The sequence below is a fragment of the Falco cherrug genome, chromosome 1 (assembly GCF_023634085.1).
Source record: "Falco cherrug isolate bFalChe1 chromosome 1, bFalChe1.pri, whole genome shotgun sequence".
NCBI lineage: Eukaryota > Metazoa > Chordata > Aves > Falconiformes > Falconidae > Falco > Falco cherrug.
In genome coordinates this window covers 101,835,748-101,852,524 of record NC_073697.1, presented here as the reverse complement: position 1 = coordinate 101,852,524, position 16,777 = coordinate 101,835,748, and the positions used below count along the sequence as shown (strand labels likewise).

At 56.2% G+C, this 16,777-nt stretch overlaps 1 protein-coding gene across 2 annotated transcripts in view; it reads right to left on the bottom strand.

Annotated features, from left to right (window-relative positions):
- STX1A (syntaxin 1A) overlaps nt 1–16,624 on the bottom strand; it is a 90,017-nt gene extending 73,393 nt beyond the window's left edge. For both annotated transcript variants that reach the window (XM_055713611.1, XM_055713621.1), the window contains exon 1: nt 16,523–16,624. In XM_055713611.1, coding sequence (XP_055569586.1) covers nt 16,523–16,552 — 30 coding nt within the window. In that variant the 5' untranslated portion in view covers nt 16,553–16,624. The remainder of the gene's footprint in view (nt 1–16,522) is intronic.
- Between the last annotated feature and the right edge of the window lie 153 nt (nt 16,625–16,777).

Below are 16,777 nucleotides of genomic sequence, written 5' to 3'. Positions count from 1 at the left end.
AGAGGATGTAAGCTTGCAGGGGAAAGAAAAATTACAGTCCTCTGTATACGCAGACATTTAAAAGATTATTATCCAAAGCAGATGCATGATGGAGGGAAATGGAAAATCAATGGGGTGGAAAAGTTTTTCCTTACTCCAAGTCCACTAGAGAGAATGATCCAGTGGAATGGAGAAGATTTAAGAGAGAGGACTGTCTCTGCTCATCTCATAATTGTCCCACATTTTGCAGATGGTTACACATCACCCTGCGGCCCCTTTGCAGGGAGCTAGCCAATGCAGTCTGCAGAGTCTTGCCTTGAAATAAGCCAGGTGCAATACCTATCCTTCCCCCTAAAACTGTCTTTTCAGCCTAGGGTGACTGATTTGGGTGGTCACCCAGGGGAGATCTCAGCCTTGCCACCCTCATGGCACCCTTTGCTTTGGTAACGACTTCACAAAATGCTTATCCAAAGACCTTGAGATTGGAAGGCTACCATGATCCAAGTAAAAATCTCACCCTGCCAAGGAAAAACAGATGCGCTGCTGTCCCTACCCCACCACTCTGTGGGCACAAAGACTAAATGTTCCCTGAAGCTGGGAACTCAGAATCTGGCCATTTTGGCCCCAACTGGGCACCCACACCAGGGGTCAGTGGTGGGAGGTGCCTGCACAGCGAGGCTGGGACATGGCAGAAGCCACCAGCCTGGGAACAGGTCGGTGCATTTAGATTTTGATGGAGCTGGGTGAGATCAACCTGAGGATGAGCACCTAGAGCCTTCTCTTGCTTTGACTTGGATCTCTTCCCTGCATTGCTAAAAGCACACTGCTGTGCTGGGAGTACGGAGCGGGAGCGAGGTCGGTGCCCCTACGTCCTTCTGGTAGTGAGGGGCCCAAAACTGAACCCAGGATTCAGGTTGCAGCCTCCAGACTGGGATGATCCCTGCCCCGGCCCTGCTGGCCATGCTGTTTCGGACACCGGCCAGGGAGCCGTACACTCCCTGCAGAAGGCAATGCCCTTTGCATCAGGCAGGACCCAGCTTCTTCCCTGAAGCCTTCTGCCTCCAAATTCGGCACTTTGCTCTCACACCAGGTCCACACGAGCCTCTCCCACTCCCCACCAACGGTCACACCGAGAGCCAGAGCACGACTCAGGCTTAGCACACAGCTGGGTGCACAGTCAAGTCCAACACCAGCCACACGGCCTCAGGGCCAGGATATGGCCATGGGCTCTGTTACACGCCTCCTGCACCTCGATGCCACCAGGCAGCGAGGCTGGAGGGACCTGCACCCTCTCCTCCTCCCTGTCCCCTGCCACTGCTGCTCCAACCTCACTCAAACCCATCTTAGCAAAACAACGGCGGTTGCCCTCAAGCCCCAGCTCCAGTGCTGTGTCACTCGTTCAGCCTGCGAGCCAGCCTGGCTGCACCAGCACAGTCACCACTGGCTGTAAGCAAAGGTCCACTTGGGGTCTACAAATGAACCCAGAGCAATGCCTACAGCTCCTCCATTACTCCCAGAGCACCACAGGTGCTTCCCCAGCACCCACAGCCTGTGAGCAAGAAGACACACCACCAAGGTTAAAAAGCATCATCTAAAGCTAGGAAGGATGCCTACATGGATGAATGCCTGCTACATGGATGTAGCTACCATTCACGTTTGCATTTCAGTTTACATGCCACTAGAAATCACACTTGGTTTGTGCCATGCTTGATTTTAAGCATCAACTGCCTTCAGTTAAGATGGGTGGTACCCCATCTTACAACACCCTTAACTCCTGCACAGAGTGAGGGACATTTTGCCAGCACACACAAACAGGCACAGTTTCTGCCTGCCTTACGCTGGCATTATCCCGAATGGCGCACGCGGTCACAAACTCCCACCTACACCCGGCTCCAAGGATCTCAGAAATACATAAAGCCAACAGAGCCTGGGGACACACGTTGCGAGTGATGGAAGATGCAGCCACCAAAGCAAATGCCACTCTGGACACACAAGCTGCCAGGTCACGGCATCCTCCTTCCCACCACCCTGCCCAGCCTCTTCATATCAGCAACAAGGACATCCCTGACAGCCCCCACAAGCAATGGTCTCCACAGGTGGGATTTCAGTGGTGAGTGTCTTCTTCATTAGCTCAGAGCAATGATTAGGCTGCTGGATGGTGAGCTGCATTTTGGGGAGGTTTCTCAGAGGAAATGAGGCTGTTTTTCCAGTTGACCTCCTGCACCAACCGTACCACTCCTGTGCTCCTTCCAGCCCTGCTGACTCCAGCACCATGTCATGAAGCTTATCCTCCCACCACCCGACCCATCCCCAGCACCTGCCACAGACAGACTGGCTCATCCTGCACCTCAGGGCACGAGGCCCCGCACATCACCCTGCCTGGAGGCACACCCCACAGCGCAGGGGCTGGTGGGGGTCAGGGCAGCACTGCAGCCCCAGTGAGGGCAGACAGCCTGCGGGGCTCTGTGTGCAGAGCAGCTCTGCCAGGGGACACAGGGGACAGTACCTGCCTGCAGCCCTGGACCACGCTGCCATGCACCCAGCAGGATGATCATCTACAGAAAGGGATCAAAGGAAAAGGGGTGAAAAGCAGCCCTGAGGAGAAGGACTGGGACAGACCGGTGGGTGACAAATGGGACATCAGCCAGCAACGTGCGCTTGCAGCCCAGAAAGCCAAGCACCTCCTGGGCTGCATCACCAGCAGCTCAAGGGAGGGGATGCTCCCCCTCTGCTCCGCTCTCCTCACAGCCCCCCGCAGCGCTGCTCCAGCTCTGGGGTCCCCAGCACAAGGCAGTGGCTTTGAACTGGAAGAGAGTAGGTTTAGGCTGGACGGAGGGAAGGAATGTTGCACCACGCGGGTGGTGACACGGGCACAGGCTGCCCAGAGTGGCTGTGGGTGCCCCATCCCTGGCAGGGGTCAGGGCCAGGTGGGACGGGGCTTTGGGCAGCCTGGGCTGGGGGGAGGGGGCCCTGCCTATGGCAAGAGGTTGTGTTACAGATTTGCTAATAAGTTAAGATTGATTGACTTTATTTGATTATTTGATTTTATAAAATTATTTTATAAAATAGAAATATAGAAGGATAAGAAATATATTTTAATGAAACTTATAGTTGCACAGTAAAAGCTGCTATGAGATCCTCTGTACATCCCGTACCAAGGCTAGAAGAATGGGCTAGAATCATTGTTAAAACTTAGGTAATAAATTTAGGGTTTGAAAGGTTTCTTTGTATTTGACCAGTCTTCTGTATGTAGAAAGTGTATTGAAATGTCAGAATATGAGATGAATGGAAACTGGGGAGAGTCGACTGGAATAGCTTGTGGTTACCTGCCAAGAAACCGTGAACTTTAGTAAAAGGTAATTCCGGCAGGGGGAGATCGCGACCACTGACTCATATACCACCTACCCAAATCGTACCCCAGACCCATTTTAGACCTTTCTAAGCATTACTGCGCAGAATCAGATATAGGAGGAGAATATGTACATGATTTATGGGAAATATTATGATTATGCATGAATACTTAATGAATATGTATGAATAAGTTCTATATATGGTGTCCGATTTTGAGACTTGGTGTGCGTTGATCGTGAGAGGACTCGCTCACGCACCCGGCCGTCAATAAAGAAGTGTCTGCTTATCTACATCACATTGGCGTCGATAAGTTCTTCATTCCGAGATTTCGGTAACAGTTGGACTGGATGATCTTTGAAGGTCCCTTCCAACCCAAACCATTCTGTGATGCTATGAAAGCCCCCTCCCAGGGAGATCAACTATGGTAAGCACCAGGGAGCCTCTGCAGCCCTGCACAGGAAAAAGGCACCTCCATCACAACTTCCCCCAAGCCTACAGCAGCTTTTCTTGCCTTCATTCTGGCAGGATCTTAATATTCAGGAATTCTGAGCCTCTTTTTCAAGCCTGTGAGGAAAGCATTCCTTGTCATTAATTTTAAATGCAGGCTTGTCCCATGACCAGGCAGGCCAGAGAGTACTGGCAGCAGAGGAAAGGCAGCAGGTTAGCATGCCACCCACGGAGATGCCCATCTCTTTGTCACCTCTTGTCTGTCCCTTCCACATGCAAAATGGTCCTGGCTCATTGCATGCAGGATGCCACACCACTGCTTGGTCCCACCACTGCCGCCCATCGGACCCTGCCGTTTGTTGGACCCAGAAATCCTGGAGGAAGGCAACCCACCACCCAGGGAGAGGGTTTCTGCCAAAGCCACACACAGCCTTGTTGGAGGCACTTCTATTTTCAGGGCAGCTTGCCCCCCAGGCACAACAGAGCGCTGATGCACAGCCAGGGCAATGGTTATTTAGGGCAGCCACTGAACGCGGCACTGCCCTGCTGTGTGCGGGGAGAGCAGCACAAAAACCCAGCTGGAAGCCCAGCAAAGAGGAAATGAGAAGGATGGAGCCTGCTGGTCAGGAGGGCACATGTCACTCTGGGTTGGAGAAGGGCACCATCTGTCCAACCCACGTCACTGGAAATACCCTCCCTGCCACACCGCTTCCCAACACACAGCGTGTCCCAACACACAGCGTCAGGCGGATCGCCTGGCCCTACCACCCCTGACCTGACACCCCCGCACAAGGGAGGCAGCAGCAGCATTAGCTAAGGGGCTAACCAGGACTCCAGGGGGAGAAGATGCCCACAGGCAGGCACAGCCCCCTGGGATGCAAGGCACTGAAGGGTCACCTCCTCCCAGCATCTCCCTCCACGCTGAGGCTTGGACCAGGCACACTGCCAGCCCTCACAGGCACTCTCGCCCCAGGCTTGAAGTGTCTTCCCATACACTGCTGCCGAAGTAGAAATGAAACCAAAATACCTTTCCTAAGAAAACCTAGTGTCCACCCACCCAACAGCGTTTTGGCTTCACACATCCCAGTCGTGAGCATCCCAGGCTTTCAAAGCCACATGGAAACCTCAGGTCTAGGTCAGAGCTACCTGCTGGTGCTGCTCAACACAAGCAGCAAACAATTCACAGCTCCCAAAAGCCCAGGCTTGCCTGCCAGCAACAGGCGAGGAGCATGCACTCCCGACACCATGCAGGAACGACGGGCACGCCATCCTCCTGGTGCTTCTCAGCTGCCGAAACAGGCACCCAGCTATCTCTGCACCCACTGGGCGCATTCGACATGCTGCAACCTCAGGCAGCAAAAGCTGCCCCAAGACTCCTCACGGAGCAAGAGGAAACAGAGCCACAGCAAAGCACTGCAAGTCTACGTGCCTCAGGTGAGACTAGCTCTGAAAACGGCTTACAGCAGGCAATGAGCCCAAGTTAATTAACACAAGCAGCCAGCAAGCAGCTCCACTGCTCTGAAGCCTTGGTGGGTCTGGGGCATTGCCCCCTTTATGTGTATAGGTACTGTAGCAGTGCTGATCGCTGCCTGCATCACTGACATGTGGGTCCTGTGCCACTGGCACATCTGGAGCAGAAGGGCAGGAGGGTTTTGATCAGCCTCCCTCAACACCTGCTCCTGCCTTGGGCACTTTCGGGCAGCGCTGGGGACCCGGGGTCTCTGGGCTTCTGCCTCCCACATAGGGTAGGTGAAGATAACCCTTCTTTCGCAGCATTTTTTATTTCTCCAGCCCACCAGAGGCCAAGCAGCAGGCAGCACCGCAGGCAGCGTGCCAGCAGCAGGGATGGCTCTGGGAGCCGCTGCCTCACCGATGCCTCCCAGTGCTGCTGAGTGCAGGGAGTGGGATGGGGAGGGCAGGTCTGCCAGAGCTCCTTCAGCGTTAAAGGATTCAGTGTTCACCTCACAGGGTTAAAGGTGCCCCTCCACAAGGGCCAAAATGCCAAGAGGAGCCTGAGGCAGAGCCGAGCTGCAAAGCAGAGCAGTGGATGGGAAGATGGTCCAGAACCCCAGAGCATCCTAGCTCTGCGAGTTTTGCAACAAGGACGCCACTAATAAACTCATTACAAAGCAGATTTCATCCCTTTGGTTTAAACCAGCCCCGTTCCCTCCGCAGGCACTTGCTGGAAGATGGCAGAAGAGCACAAACTAACCAAAAGGACTGGAAGCCTGTTCTCCCCTGAAAAGCAAGAGGCAGCAGGCAGGGCAAGCTGCAGCCAGGCACAATGAGGTCGCTATTATCTCAGCAGTAGCTACACGCAGGCTTTAGCTCCTGCCCTCTTCTGTTAGCGTTGCAGATTAATTTGACCATGTTCAGATGCGTCTGCGGCGCTGGTACAGGCAGCAGAGCCATACCAGAGCACAGGAGCAACGTGCCCGGCTGCCGCTGGGCACTTCTGCATCCCAGGGGACTGTGCTGACCCCCTGACATCCCTCCACCGACCGAGCCCTGCCGGTGGCCATCCCTGGCCCGCGTGCACGAACAGGCAGCAGGCAGAGCCCCAGCCCTGCCTCCACTCAGGGCTGAGCCGTCCTGCTGCCTCCCATCCCCACCAGAGATAAGGAAAGCTTCACAAAAGCACAACAAAAGGAAAAAGCCACGACAGCTGCTACCCCCCCTTTCAGGGACCATTAAGTTAAGCAAAAAAAAGGCTTCAGCTCTAATTGGTGCAGGATGCTGCTTGCGGACCTCTCTTCCAGGCTGAATCTGTTGGGTTTTTTATTTACTGGACCACACACACACTGACCTACCCAGCCTGAGAAATTTCAGCCATCTGGGCTTGGCTCTCCTTACAAAATGACCCACCTTTCTGCACCAAAACCAAAGCACCTCATGGGACGCACAACACAAGGCTGCTCTGTGGGGGGATGCTCTCTGAGTAGCAGCGCGTCACGGCCAGGACTTCGTCCCCACATGGAGTGGCACATGGTCCAACACCAGTCGCCCTGTTTCCCCTGTCCAAATCCACGAGCCAGGGTATTGCCATCAGCACATCAGGGCTCCTGCGGCAGGTCCTTCCCACGGCTCCGGCAGGCAGCTGCACACACTACCGAGAAGGACGAGGTCAGAATAACTCAGCAGCAAACTGCGCTGTGATCTCTTCTCTGCCATCTTAAAAAGCCTACAGGACACGTATTAAAGCACACAGATGCCCAGATCCTTGGAAACACCCCAGCCCAGCACTGCGATGCTCGGCAGCAGAAGAGCAGCTCGCTGTGGCTCTGCTGCTGAAGCTTCACACGAGCAAGGTCCAAAGCACCCATGGGTCTCCTACCCAGCCAACTATCACCACCCTCATCCTGGGAGTCTCCTTTGATCCTTCACACCTCAGGGCTTGCGTGAGCATTTTGCAGCAACCAAACCAAGTCTTTCCTCAGGAGCCCAGAGGCCAAAGTCCTGCTCCAGAGGGTTTTCAGGAAGGTGGTGTCAAGGCTGAGGATGAGGACAGCCAGAGGATCAGCCCCTGTGAGAACCCTGGGGAGCTGAACCACCTGAGACCACGGCTTGAATTACCTACAGCCTCAGTCCTAGCATTTTTTGTAGACTATATATATAGTACAGCTATGCAGCAGAATAAACTGCGTATTTTATAGCACACAGGCCTCAACTCAGCTATGTCCAACTCCAATATTCACCAAACCCAGCCCATACTTCCCACTAACAACTTCTTGATGAACAAAGGTTCAAGGCACAATGACTTTAGCATGAAATCCACATGAGTCAGTAGGCGTTTCTAATTTCCAACAGTAGCGGTGCAAGGGAGAGCAAGATTTCCGAGAGTTTTGTCCTTAGGTGTTGGTTTCCATCACTGCAGAATTACGATACTGGCCTTTGGCACAAAGCCCAACCTTTTTGTCAGAGCCATGGTCAACTCTCAAGCTCTGTTTTAGAGGCAAGCACGTAAAAATCCACTTAACGACTAAGAACAAATGTCAGAGGTGGCAGAGGTGCCACCATACTGCAGTGGGCAAAAAGCTGAGCTCACGGACCTCATCCTGCGGCTCTAGAACAAGGACAGTACTATGATCTACCCGAAAGGCATCGATACTTTACAGTCAATACTTTACAAATTTGCAATCGTGGCTAAAGAATAATTTGGGTGAAAAACAGTAGACAAACCTAATTTATCTGAAATTAATTTCTTAACATCCTTCTGACAGTGGCATCATCCTCGTTATGCTTATTGTGTGGACCAGAGCTTCACACGCGCAGCAGAAGCACATGCAGCCATGGCACTCATCCCTCCTCTCCATCCCACTGCATATTCACCAGGGTCAGCAAGTGGAGAGGTTTCTGCCAGGATCACCACCATGCTTTGGGTGTCTGAGTGCTCTGTGATCAACAACAAACCCTGGTGATGCTCACCAGTGACCATGAGGTCTGTACTGGGAAGCTGCTAGTGAAAAGAGAAGGAAAGCCTCAGGCAGAGGAGGTGACGCAGGTGGCACTGCAGCTCCCACTGGCCCGTGTTACAAGTACATGAAAATCAAGGCAGTCAGTAAAATGGTTATCCTTCATGTCAGACTGCACTGCCTACAGACAGACACTCACGGAACATGTCGGTTTGGAAGGGACCTTCAAAGATCCTCCAGTCCAAGACCCCTGCCACAGGCAGGGACATCTCCCACTAGACCAGGTTGCTCAAATAGTCATGACTGCTCAAACACGGGGATGACATTTCTTTGGTGTTCTTGCCTAGGTCACATAAAGGAACCTCACCACCGAGGTGAGACACCAGGCCCACCAGAAGGCAAATGTCTTCTGCAAAACCAAAACAAACAGTCGTTTCATAAACCACAAACCCAAAGACTGACAGGACTTGATGGAAGATCTGAATGCAATGACAGAGAAAGGAAGACACCACCAGAAAACCTGCAGCAGACACCACAGCAGAAGTGCTGTGTGGCAGGAAGCAGCCACGGCTGGCAGCGAGCTGCTGAGAACTCGCGCAACAACGCGGGCAGAAGATTTTACTTTTAATTATTTTTTAGTTAGCTCCCATGAAAAGAAACCCAGGTCCGTAAGCATCCACTAGAAAATACTAATAACCGAAAGCTCAGCCCCATCTTGCAGCAGATGTTGGCAAAGTGCAGCCCAGGCTTGTCCCCTGCACCCGACGGTGAGTGCTAAGCTGCCAGCGGACACCAGAGGAGCAGCAGCAGGGAGGAGGAACCTCATCCATCAGCAGGAGAACACTGGTCTAAGAACAAACACACACAGATAATTTTGGGCAGGAGATCTGGAATTTTTCTACCCAGTCAGGAGCTGATCTAGTGGAAAATGTGCCTGCCCACGGCAGTGGGGTTGGACTAGATGATCTTTGAAGGTCCTTTCCAATGCAAACCATTCAACGATTCCATGACTGTGGTCCTGCAACAGCTCTCCAATGGCAGCAGCAACAAGCAACTTCGCTACAACAGGCTAAAAGACATACAGGCTGCGTCCCCAGCAGCATCAGCAGCAGCTCAAGGGAGGGGATGCTCCCCCCCTGCTCCGCTCTCCTCACAGCCCCCCGCAGCGCTGCTCCAGCTCTGGGGTCCCCAGCACAAGGCAGCGGCTTTGAACTGAATGACGGTGGAGTTAGGCTGGACAGAGGGAAGGAATGTTGCACCGCGGGGGTGGTGACACGGGCACAGGCTGCCCAGAGCGGCTGTGGGTGCCCCATCCCTGGCAGGGCTCAGGGCCAGGTGGGACGGGGCTGGGAGCAGCCTGGGCTGGGGGGAGGGGGCCCTGCCATGGCAGGGGGGTTGGACCAGGTGGTCTCTGAAGGTCCCTTCCAACCCAAACCACTCTGAGTCCACGACACACCACAACCTGTCCTCTGCTCACAGCTGTCGGTCTGCTCCTCCGTTTGGGGGGGCAAGGCAGCACCCACATTTCAGACACCAGTCCTGCTGCTGTCCGTGGAAGGCTGAGACGCAGACAGCCTGTGGCACATCACCCCTGCCCTCTCTCCCCTCCTCCAGCTCAGCAAAACTCTGTAATCCTTGTGCTTCCAGAGTTGCCTCGTTTTATGTTTTTTCTAAGACTGTCCCCTTGGCTTTATACCTTGCCTGGTCCTGACACAGCATCGCTCTGTTTCTGTTTCCCACATCATTCTTCTCTGCTTGCCTTCCCCTCCCCATGCATCTCCTCTAAGCTAATCCTGCGGATGCCATGGTCCAAGGACATTCAGCTGTCCCCTGCCGTGGGTTTGCTCAGGTCACCCGCCAGCCACCCGCAGCCAGGATGTGACTGCACACTCTGTCTTCCCACATCTTCCACTTGGGCTCACTCTCCTCCTTTCTGCTAATATACATAATTTTCTGGAAGTAGCAATTTATCACAGTACTTAGCTTAATGAGCCTTACTGTACATGTTCTGCCTGTAGTGATAATTTTGCATATTTCCTGAGAAATCTTGTTAACAGGGAGATACATAGCAAAACAAACATTTGTATAGCTTCTGAGCAGCTTGCACAAAGACACAGACACTTGCAATTAAAACAACAGGCACTAGTCTAAACCCCTTTGGCTGGAGCCCTTTTAGATACCCAGTGCGCAGCCAGCATTCGCGGCTTCCAAATGCAACGTCTCATTGCTCCTCGATGTCCACGGCACCGCACTGGGTGTCAGGAGGCAAACGGTACTTCTGCATTCAGGTTGACTTCAGTGGCACCACCAAGCCCCCACCACACCAGACCTTGACATCTCCAGCAGACACCAAGGGACCCCAGTGCTCAGCGACCCGCTCTGAGGCTGGTGCCAGAGGGGGCTGAGCCCCCCATCCAACAGGCCACCCCCCCGCAGGGTGCAGACCCCAGTCTTCTCCCAGAGTGAGGGCATGAAACACCATCCAGGGCCAAGCCAGAGGCTGGGCTTTGCATCCCACCGTGTTCAAAGCACATCAGAGAGCCTTCCCAATTTTAAGCTTCCTTTGGCTTGCCCTGCTTGGGTGGGTGTGCGCTGTGTGCCGGGACCTGCCACAGAGGGACCGCAGCTGCCGGGGGGGCAAAGCGTTGAGACAGGGAGCGTGCAAGGCAGGCACTGCAGGCTCACCCTCACCACCTCCATTACCTTCTGCCTGGCTGACAGGCCCAGCAGACCCCAAGGAGCAAGGAATGAGCCACGTCTCACCCCCTCCTACTGTCTGTGACGGGAGGGAGGAGGCGAAGCAGCCTCCGGGCCGAGATGCACCCACAGGGCAGCGAGGCAGTGGGGCCAGGCAGAGCCCAAGGGCGGCCCTGCTGCACAGCCTTCCCAGCAGCTTTGCTCCTTCCAGCCCCCCGAAAATCAGCTTTTTGGCATCACTGCCCACCCCACTGACTGCAGCCAGACCCGGCAGCTGTGCGGGCTGCGGACACGCAATACAGAGCCACCAGCTGTCACCTGCCACGTGACAGCCCCAGCTCTCTGATAGGCAAGGGAAGAAGTGAAGCTGAATTATTTACATGACCCTTTTGGTTGAATAGAAGAGCTCGAAAGCACGCCCGGAAACCAAGAGGGTTAAAAAAGGAAAGGAAGACAGCATTTAAATAAGCAAACCTATCTATCTCTGGGGTCAGCGGGGACTTTTGCATTGGGGGTGGCTCCGGAAAAGCCCCACTACTCAGATGGAGACCAACGAGACCCAAGTCCTGCTGTAAACATCAACTTTGGTCAACTTCACATTTGTGTCCTTGAGAGAGAAATCACCAGTGGGAGCTGCACAGGATTATTAACGAGAAGGGATGGAGCAAGGTCTGGCTGCAAGTCCTGGGGAGCCGCGTTGCAGATGCAGCTGCCGCAGGACACAGGAGGGTGGATCCACGAGCTGGACCTGGAGCTGACCTCACTTACTCTCTCCTTTTATTTTTAACTGACACCTCCCCACAACTCCCACGGGCAGGAGGCAGCGCTGGCAGCAGGGACGTGGCAGACAGGCAGGAGCAGGGGATTTCAGGCGGCTGGGGAAGCCGATGGCACGGCACAAACACAGGGACGCGGCTGGAGAAAGCGCCTGGAAATGGCTGTTGGAGAGCAGCGACAGGCATAAGGGGAAAGGGCCCCGCAAAACCATTCTGACCATTTCTGCAAACTGGAGACGTGCAGAAGTGGGTCTGGTTTTGCACCCATGCCTCTCCCATTTGTGTGCATTGGGAAACAGCTCCTTACCCAAGAACCAGGTTTGATGAGAAACAAAAGCTAGATATGAACTCTTCAAAGAGTTCTGGCTAGACAGCAACTCTTCAAACCCTGGTGGGATTATTCTCAGTTAACATGCATTTGAGTGAGGCAAGCCTTTAGACCCCTGGGAAGGTCACCAGAAACGTGACCATCACTCTGTACACTTGCTTTGTTGCAAGCAACCGTTGAGGCTTCAGTCTTATGAGCACCTCTGCAGCCACCCAGTCTTAGACAGATGATCGGTCCCACCACATAAGACCTGTGCTGGGGGATAAATGGGGACCTCCAGACCAAACTGTCCTTCTCCTGTCACCCATCTGGAGAAGGTCTTTCTCACACCGGGGGAGCTTCTGCCAGCACTGAAACCTGCCAGGCTTGGACGCTGTCCCACAAGTGTGGTGGCCTTGCCAAACCTCTCCCCACAGAGCCTGAATCCACGATTTGGGCAGTGTCCACCCTAGCATCTCAAGGAACATTTCCATTGCATAATTCCAAGCTAAAACATCAGGCAAGGGCTGTCTAGTAGGGAACAGGGAGAGGATGTGTCAACCAATAAATGGTCCTTCCCAGCCCAATTAGAGCCCAGCGACTGCTGCAGTTACCAGAAATGGGTAACTATTGGAAATTCTGCTAACTGGCAGAAATGCTGACAGCAGAGTCCGATCCTCCCAAAATCACCCAGCCACATGCTTCCTAATGGCCGGTAACACCATTACACCAGCAACAGCAACCCTGACCTGAACCATCTGTGTCCACCCAGACACCAGCCCACTGCACACCTCCAGCCCCTGTACCCGCTCAAACTCCTCTCTCCTGGCCCGGGCAGGTAATTCACAGCAGCCTGCAGTGCCTCAGCATCCTTTCATTGCTTCAGCAACGGGGAGCAAGTGCAGGGAATTGAGTCTTGCTGGAAACATCTGGGACCAGGGGCTGCCAGATGTCCCTTCATGGCATGCTCAACAGCTTCACCAACAACCCAGACCGTGGGAACAAAAGTGCACCCTCAGCAAGTTTGCAGGTGACACCAAGCTGACTGGTGCATTCAACGTGCTGGACGGAAGGGACAGCATCCAGGGGGTCCTGGACAGGCTGGAGCAGTGGGTCCACAAACATCATGAAGTTCAACCAGGCCAAGTGCAACGTCCTGCACCTGGGTCAGGGCAATCCCCAGTATCTGCACAGACTGGAGGAGGCATGGAGGGAGGGAGGGACGAAAAGCAGCCCTGAGAAGAAGGGCTGGGGGCAATACCAATGACAAGTGGGACATCAGCCAGCAACGTGCGCTTGCAGCCCAGAAAGCCAAGCACCTCCTGGGCTGCATCACCAGCAGCTCAAGGGAGGGGATGCTCCCCCTCTGCTCCGCTCTCCTCACAGCCCCCCGCAGCGCTGCTCCAGCTCTGGGGTCCCCAGCACAAGGCAATGGCTTTGAACTGAATGACGGTGGGGTTAGGCTGGACAGAGGGAAGGAATGTTGCACCGCGGGGGTGGTGACACGGGCACAGGCTGCCCAGAGCGGCTGTGGGTGCCCCATCCCTGGCAGGGCTCAGGGCCAGGTGGGACGGGGCTGGGAGCAGCCTGGGCTGGGGGGGGGGGGGGGGCCCTGCCCACAGCAGGGGGGTTGGACCGGGTGGTCTCTGAAGGTCCCTTCCAACCCAAACCACTCTGTGATGCTGTGACACTTGCACATCTCCCTCACCTCCTCCCCATATCTCTCAAAACATCATTCACATTCATAATTGTTTTACCATTTGGACCTGTCTCACACCCTGGAAATCCTAACATCTCACCCAAACTGAGGTGTCATCTCCCAGGCTGGATGGTGCAGCGTGGGACCCTCGCAGTCCTGCACATATACACCATCTCGTCCTGGCCCCGCAGCACCCCAGCCATGGCACCCCGCTCAGCCAGGACAGCAGAGCCCTTGCCCACTGACTAGACTTTCAGGCTCTTCCTCCAGCGACGGCTCTTCATAATGCAGCACCCTCAGCACCAGCTCTCCTCAAGCTCTGGATGACAAAACACAAGCAGAGCCTAGATAAAGACATTTTGGGTGCCTAGAGCACAGGGAGAAACAGCTTAGAGACCGTCCCAAAAGCAAAATAAATTATTTTTCAGGTACATTTTTTCCCGTCGCTGCTCTGTCACCAACACTGCAGAGCGACAGCCACAGAAGGAGGGGCTGCTTTGGGGGGTTTTGGGGAAGGGGACCTGCTTCAGATGGGCAGGAAGTGCTACCTATGGCACCTACCCATGAGCAGCTGAGGACAAAGCTCTGCAGGTCTTGTTCTGGGCATTCTTCACAGCCAGCTCTCGGCTGCTCTGCCTCCACAAGAGGACATTTTTCAGCTGTAAGCAAAATTTCCTGCCCCTGGTTCAGAGCAGGCTGGGGGGGGGCGGGGGGAGCAGTGCCACCCCCGGGGCACTAGATAAGCTCAAGTGAGTTTGAACATGACCAGAGCAGGAAGGTTCAGAAAAAGAGACAGGATTAGCATTTTGAATTTCAAGTACCATCTTAAAAACCCCATTAAGACATGAAGCTCCTGTTCTGCACAGCAGTGAAAGCCCTGCATCCCTGCCTCAGCTCCAATAACGCCAGGGTTTTGGGTTTTTTGGGTTTTTTTAATTCTTCTTTTTTATCACCCCTGGCAGAATTTCCACACCGTATTAAAATGGGAAGAAACTGGCCCAGGCTGTTAATAAGGCTGGCTACTGGCAGCACAGAAACAAGCCCAAACACTCCCTATACCCCATCCACTGCAGCATCTCACTCCTCCCGGGTGACTGCCACCACCGAGGGTGTAAATCCACGTTTCCCACACGCGCTGCCCCACTCCCCGCAGCACTGCCAGTGTGGGCACCTGCTCAGCTCCACGGCATCTGGATGCTCCAAACCAGACCTCTATCCCCAGGGCTTCCCAGATGCAGCGGGGAGCCCCGGGGAGGATGCTGCACCCTTCGGCATTAGGCTGATGAGTAAGGATCATCAGCAGGAACGAGACGAAAACACATTTTTTTTCTTAAGACATATTTCAAGGAACGGAGACATTTTCAAACACTCTACGGCATCGCTTCTCAGCCAGCACCGGCTGCCAAGAGGACATTCATGGGGCTGGTTTTTACTATTATTATTAAAAAGCCTATTTTCCAATCCCATTTCACAGCACTGTTGGTGGTGAAAGAGCCCCCTGTTTGGGTGCTTTCCAGGCGCTCCGGCTGGGTGGGGGGTGGGTGCCGCTGTTCTTTATATAGTCCCTTCCTCCTCCAGCATCGACAGCCACCCCTCGGCCCCTTGCTGGCATCCCCCCAGCTCCGGCCTGGCGTTTTCCAGACCGAGCCAAACTGGTGGATCCCGGTGCGGTCCCTGCGGGGTCCGGCCAGCTCCCACCCGCCCCCGCTAGCCCTGCTCCACGCCTGGGTCGCCCCCTCCACTTCCTGCAGGTCACCCCTCCCCCGCGAGGCAGCACAGGCAGCACGGCTGGACCCCTGCTCGCCCCCCGGGCGGCTCGGCAGACCCAATCGCAAAGGAATTAAAATAATAATAATAAGGAAAAGCAGCAAAGCAGTCGCTGGTGTGATGGCACGAAGAGCAGCACCCCGGCATTTCAGGCTCTCCCCCGCCGGGCACCCCCCGCAGCGCACGCTGCGGAGCCCGGACCCTCGCCGCGAGCTGAAACGCCCCCACCCCACGGCGGGAGGGGGGCCCGGGGGCAGCGCGGGGACCCGGCACGGCACGGCACGGCGCAGCTCTCCGCCAGCCAGGGCCCCGCGACCCGCGGGGGTCCCCGAGGGGCTGCCGCAGCCCCACCGGCGAGGCAGCGGCCCGGGGGCACCGGGCCCGGCGGGCTCCCTGGGACTGGCTGCTGCTACAGATGCTGCCCCCCGCCCCTCTCGGACCCCCCGCCCCGCTCGGACCCCCTGGCCCCAGGCGGCCGGTCGCAGCGGCAGCACCGGGCCGGGGCGGCGGGGGGGCAGCGGCCCCGCGGGCAGGCGGCACCCGAAGGGCTGCGCGGCCCCGGGCTGTCCCCAGGCCAGATGACATCAGCAGAGCCAGGAGGATGAAAAAGCAAAACGGGTGCAGAGCGGGGCGGGAGGCGGCACGGCACGGCACGGCCTGGGCCCGCCGCTCGTCCCCCGCCCGCAGCATCCCTGCCGGGCGCTGCCCTCGCTGCTCCGGATAAAAACAAAAATTACGCCCCCCCCCCCCCCCGCCCCAGCTGCGATCGCTTTCAGCCGGTCCGGCCCCCCGGGCAGCCGGTCGCCCGGTACCGGGGAAAATGGAGTCCCCTGAGGCAGCGCCCGCCCGGCGCCGGGGCGGGGGGGAACCGAAGCGGCCCGCTGCGAGGGCGGGGGTGGGGGGTGGTCACAGCCCGGGGACCCCCATCCCGCCCCGACGCCCCCGCGAGTGCTGCACCCCCCGCTCAGCCTGGCACGGAGGCCCCCGGCCCGGGCAGGTCCACGAAGGTGCAGGCCGGGCCCCGAGCACGGGCAGAGCCGCTGCCCGCCCCCCGCCTCCCCCCCCGCCGCCGGCGCCCCCCACTCACGGCGCGCAGCTCCCCGGTCCGGTCCTTCATCCTGCCCGGCCGCCGCCGCTGTCTCCGGCCGCCGCGGGGAGGGGCGAGCGCGGCACATGCGCGCAGCCGGGCGGAGCGGTTGGAGGGGGGGGGCTCGGGGGGTCCCGCCGGGCCGGGGCCCGAGGGGTGAGCTAGGGGAGGGCATCGCCCGAGGGGGTACCGGAGGGGACGCATCTTGGGGTGACAAAGGCGGGGGGGGCACATGGGGTCTTACCACTGGGGGGG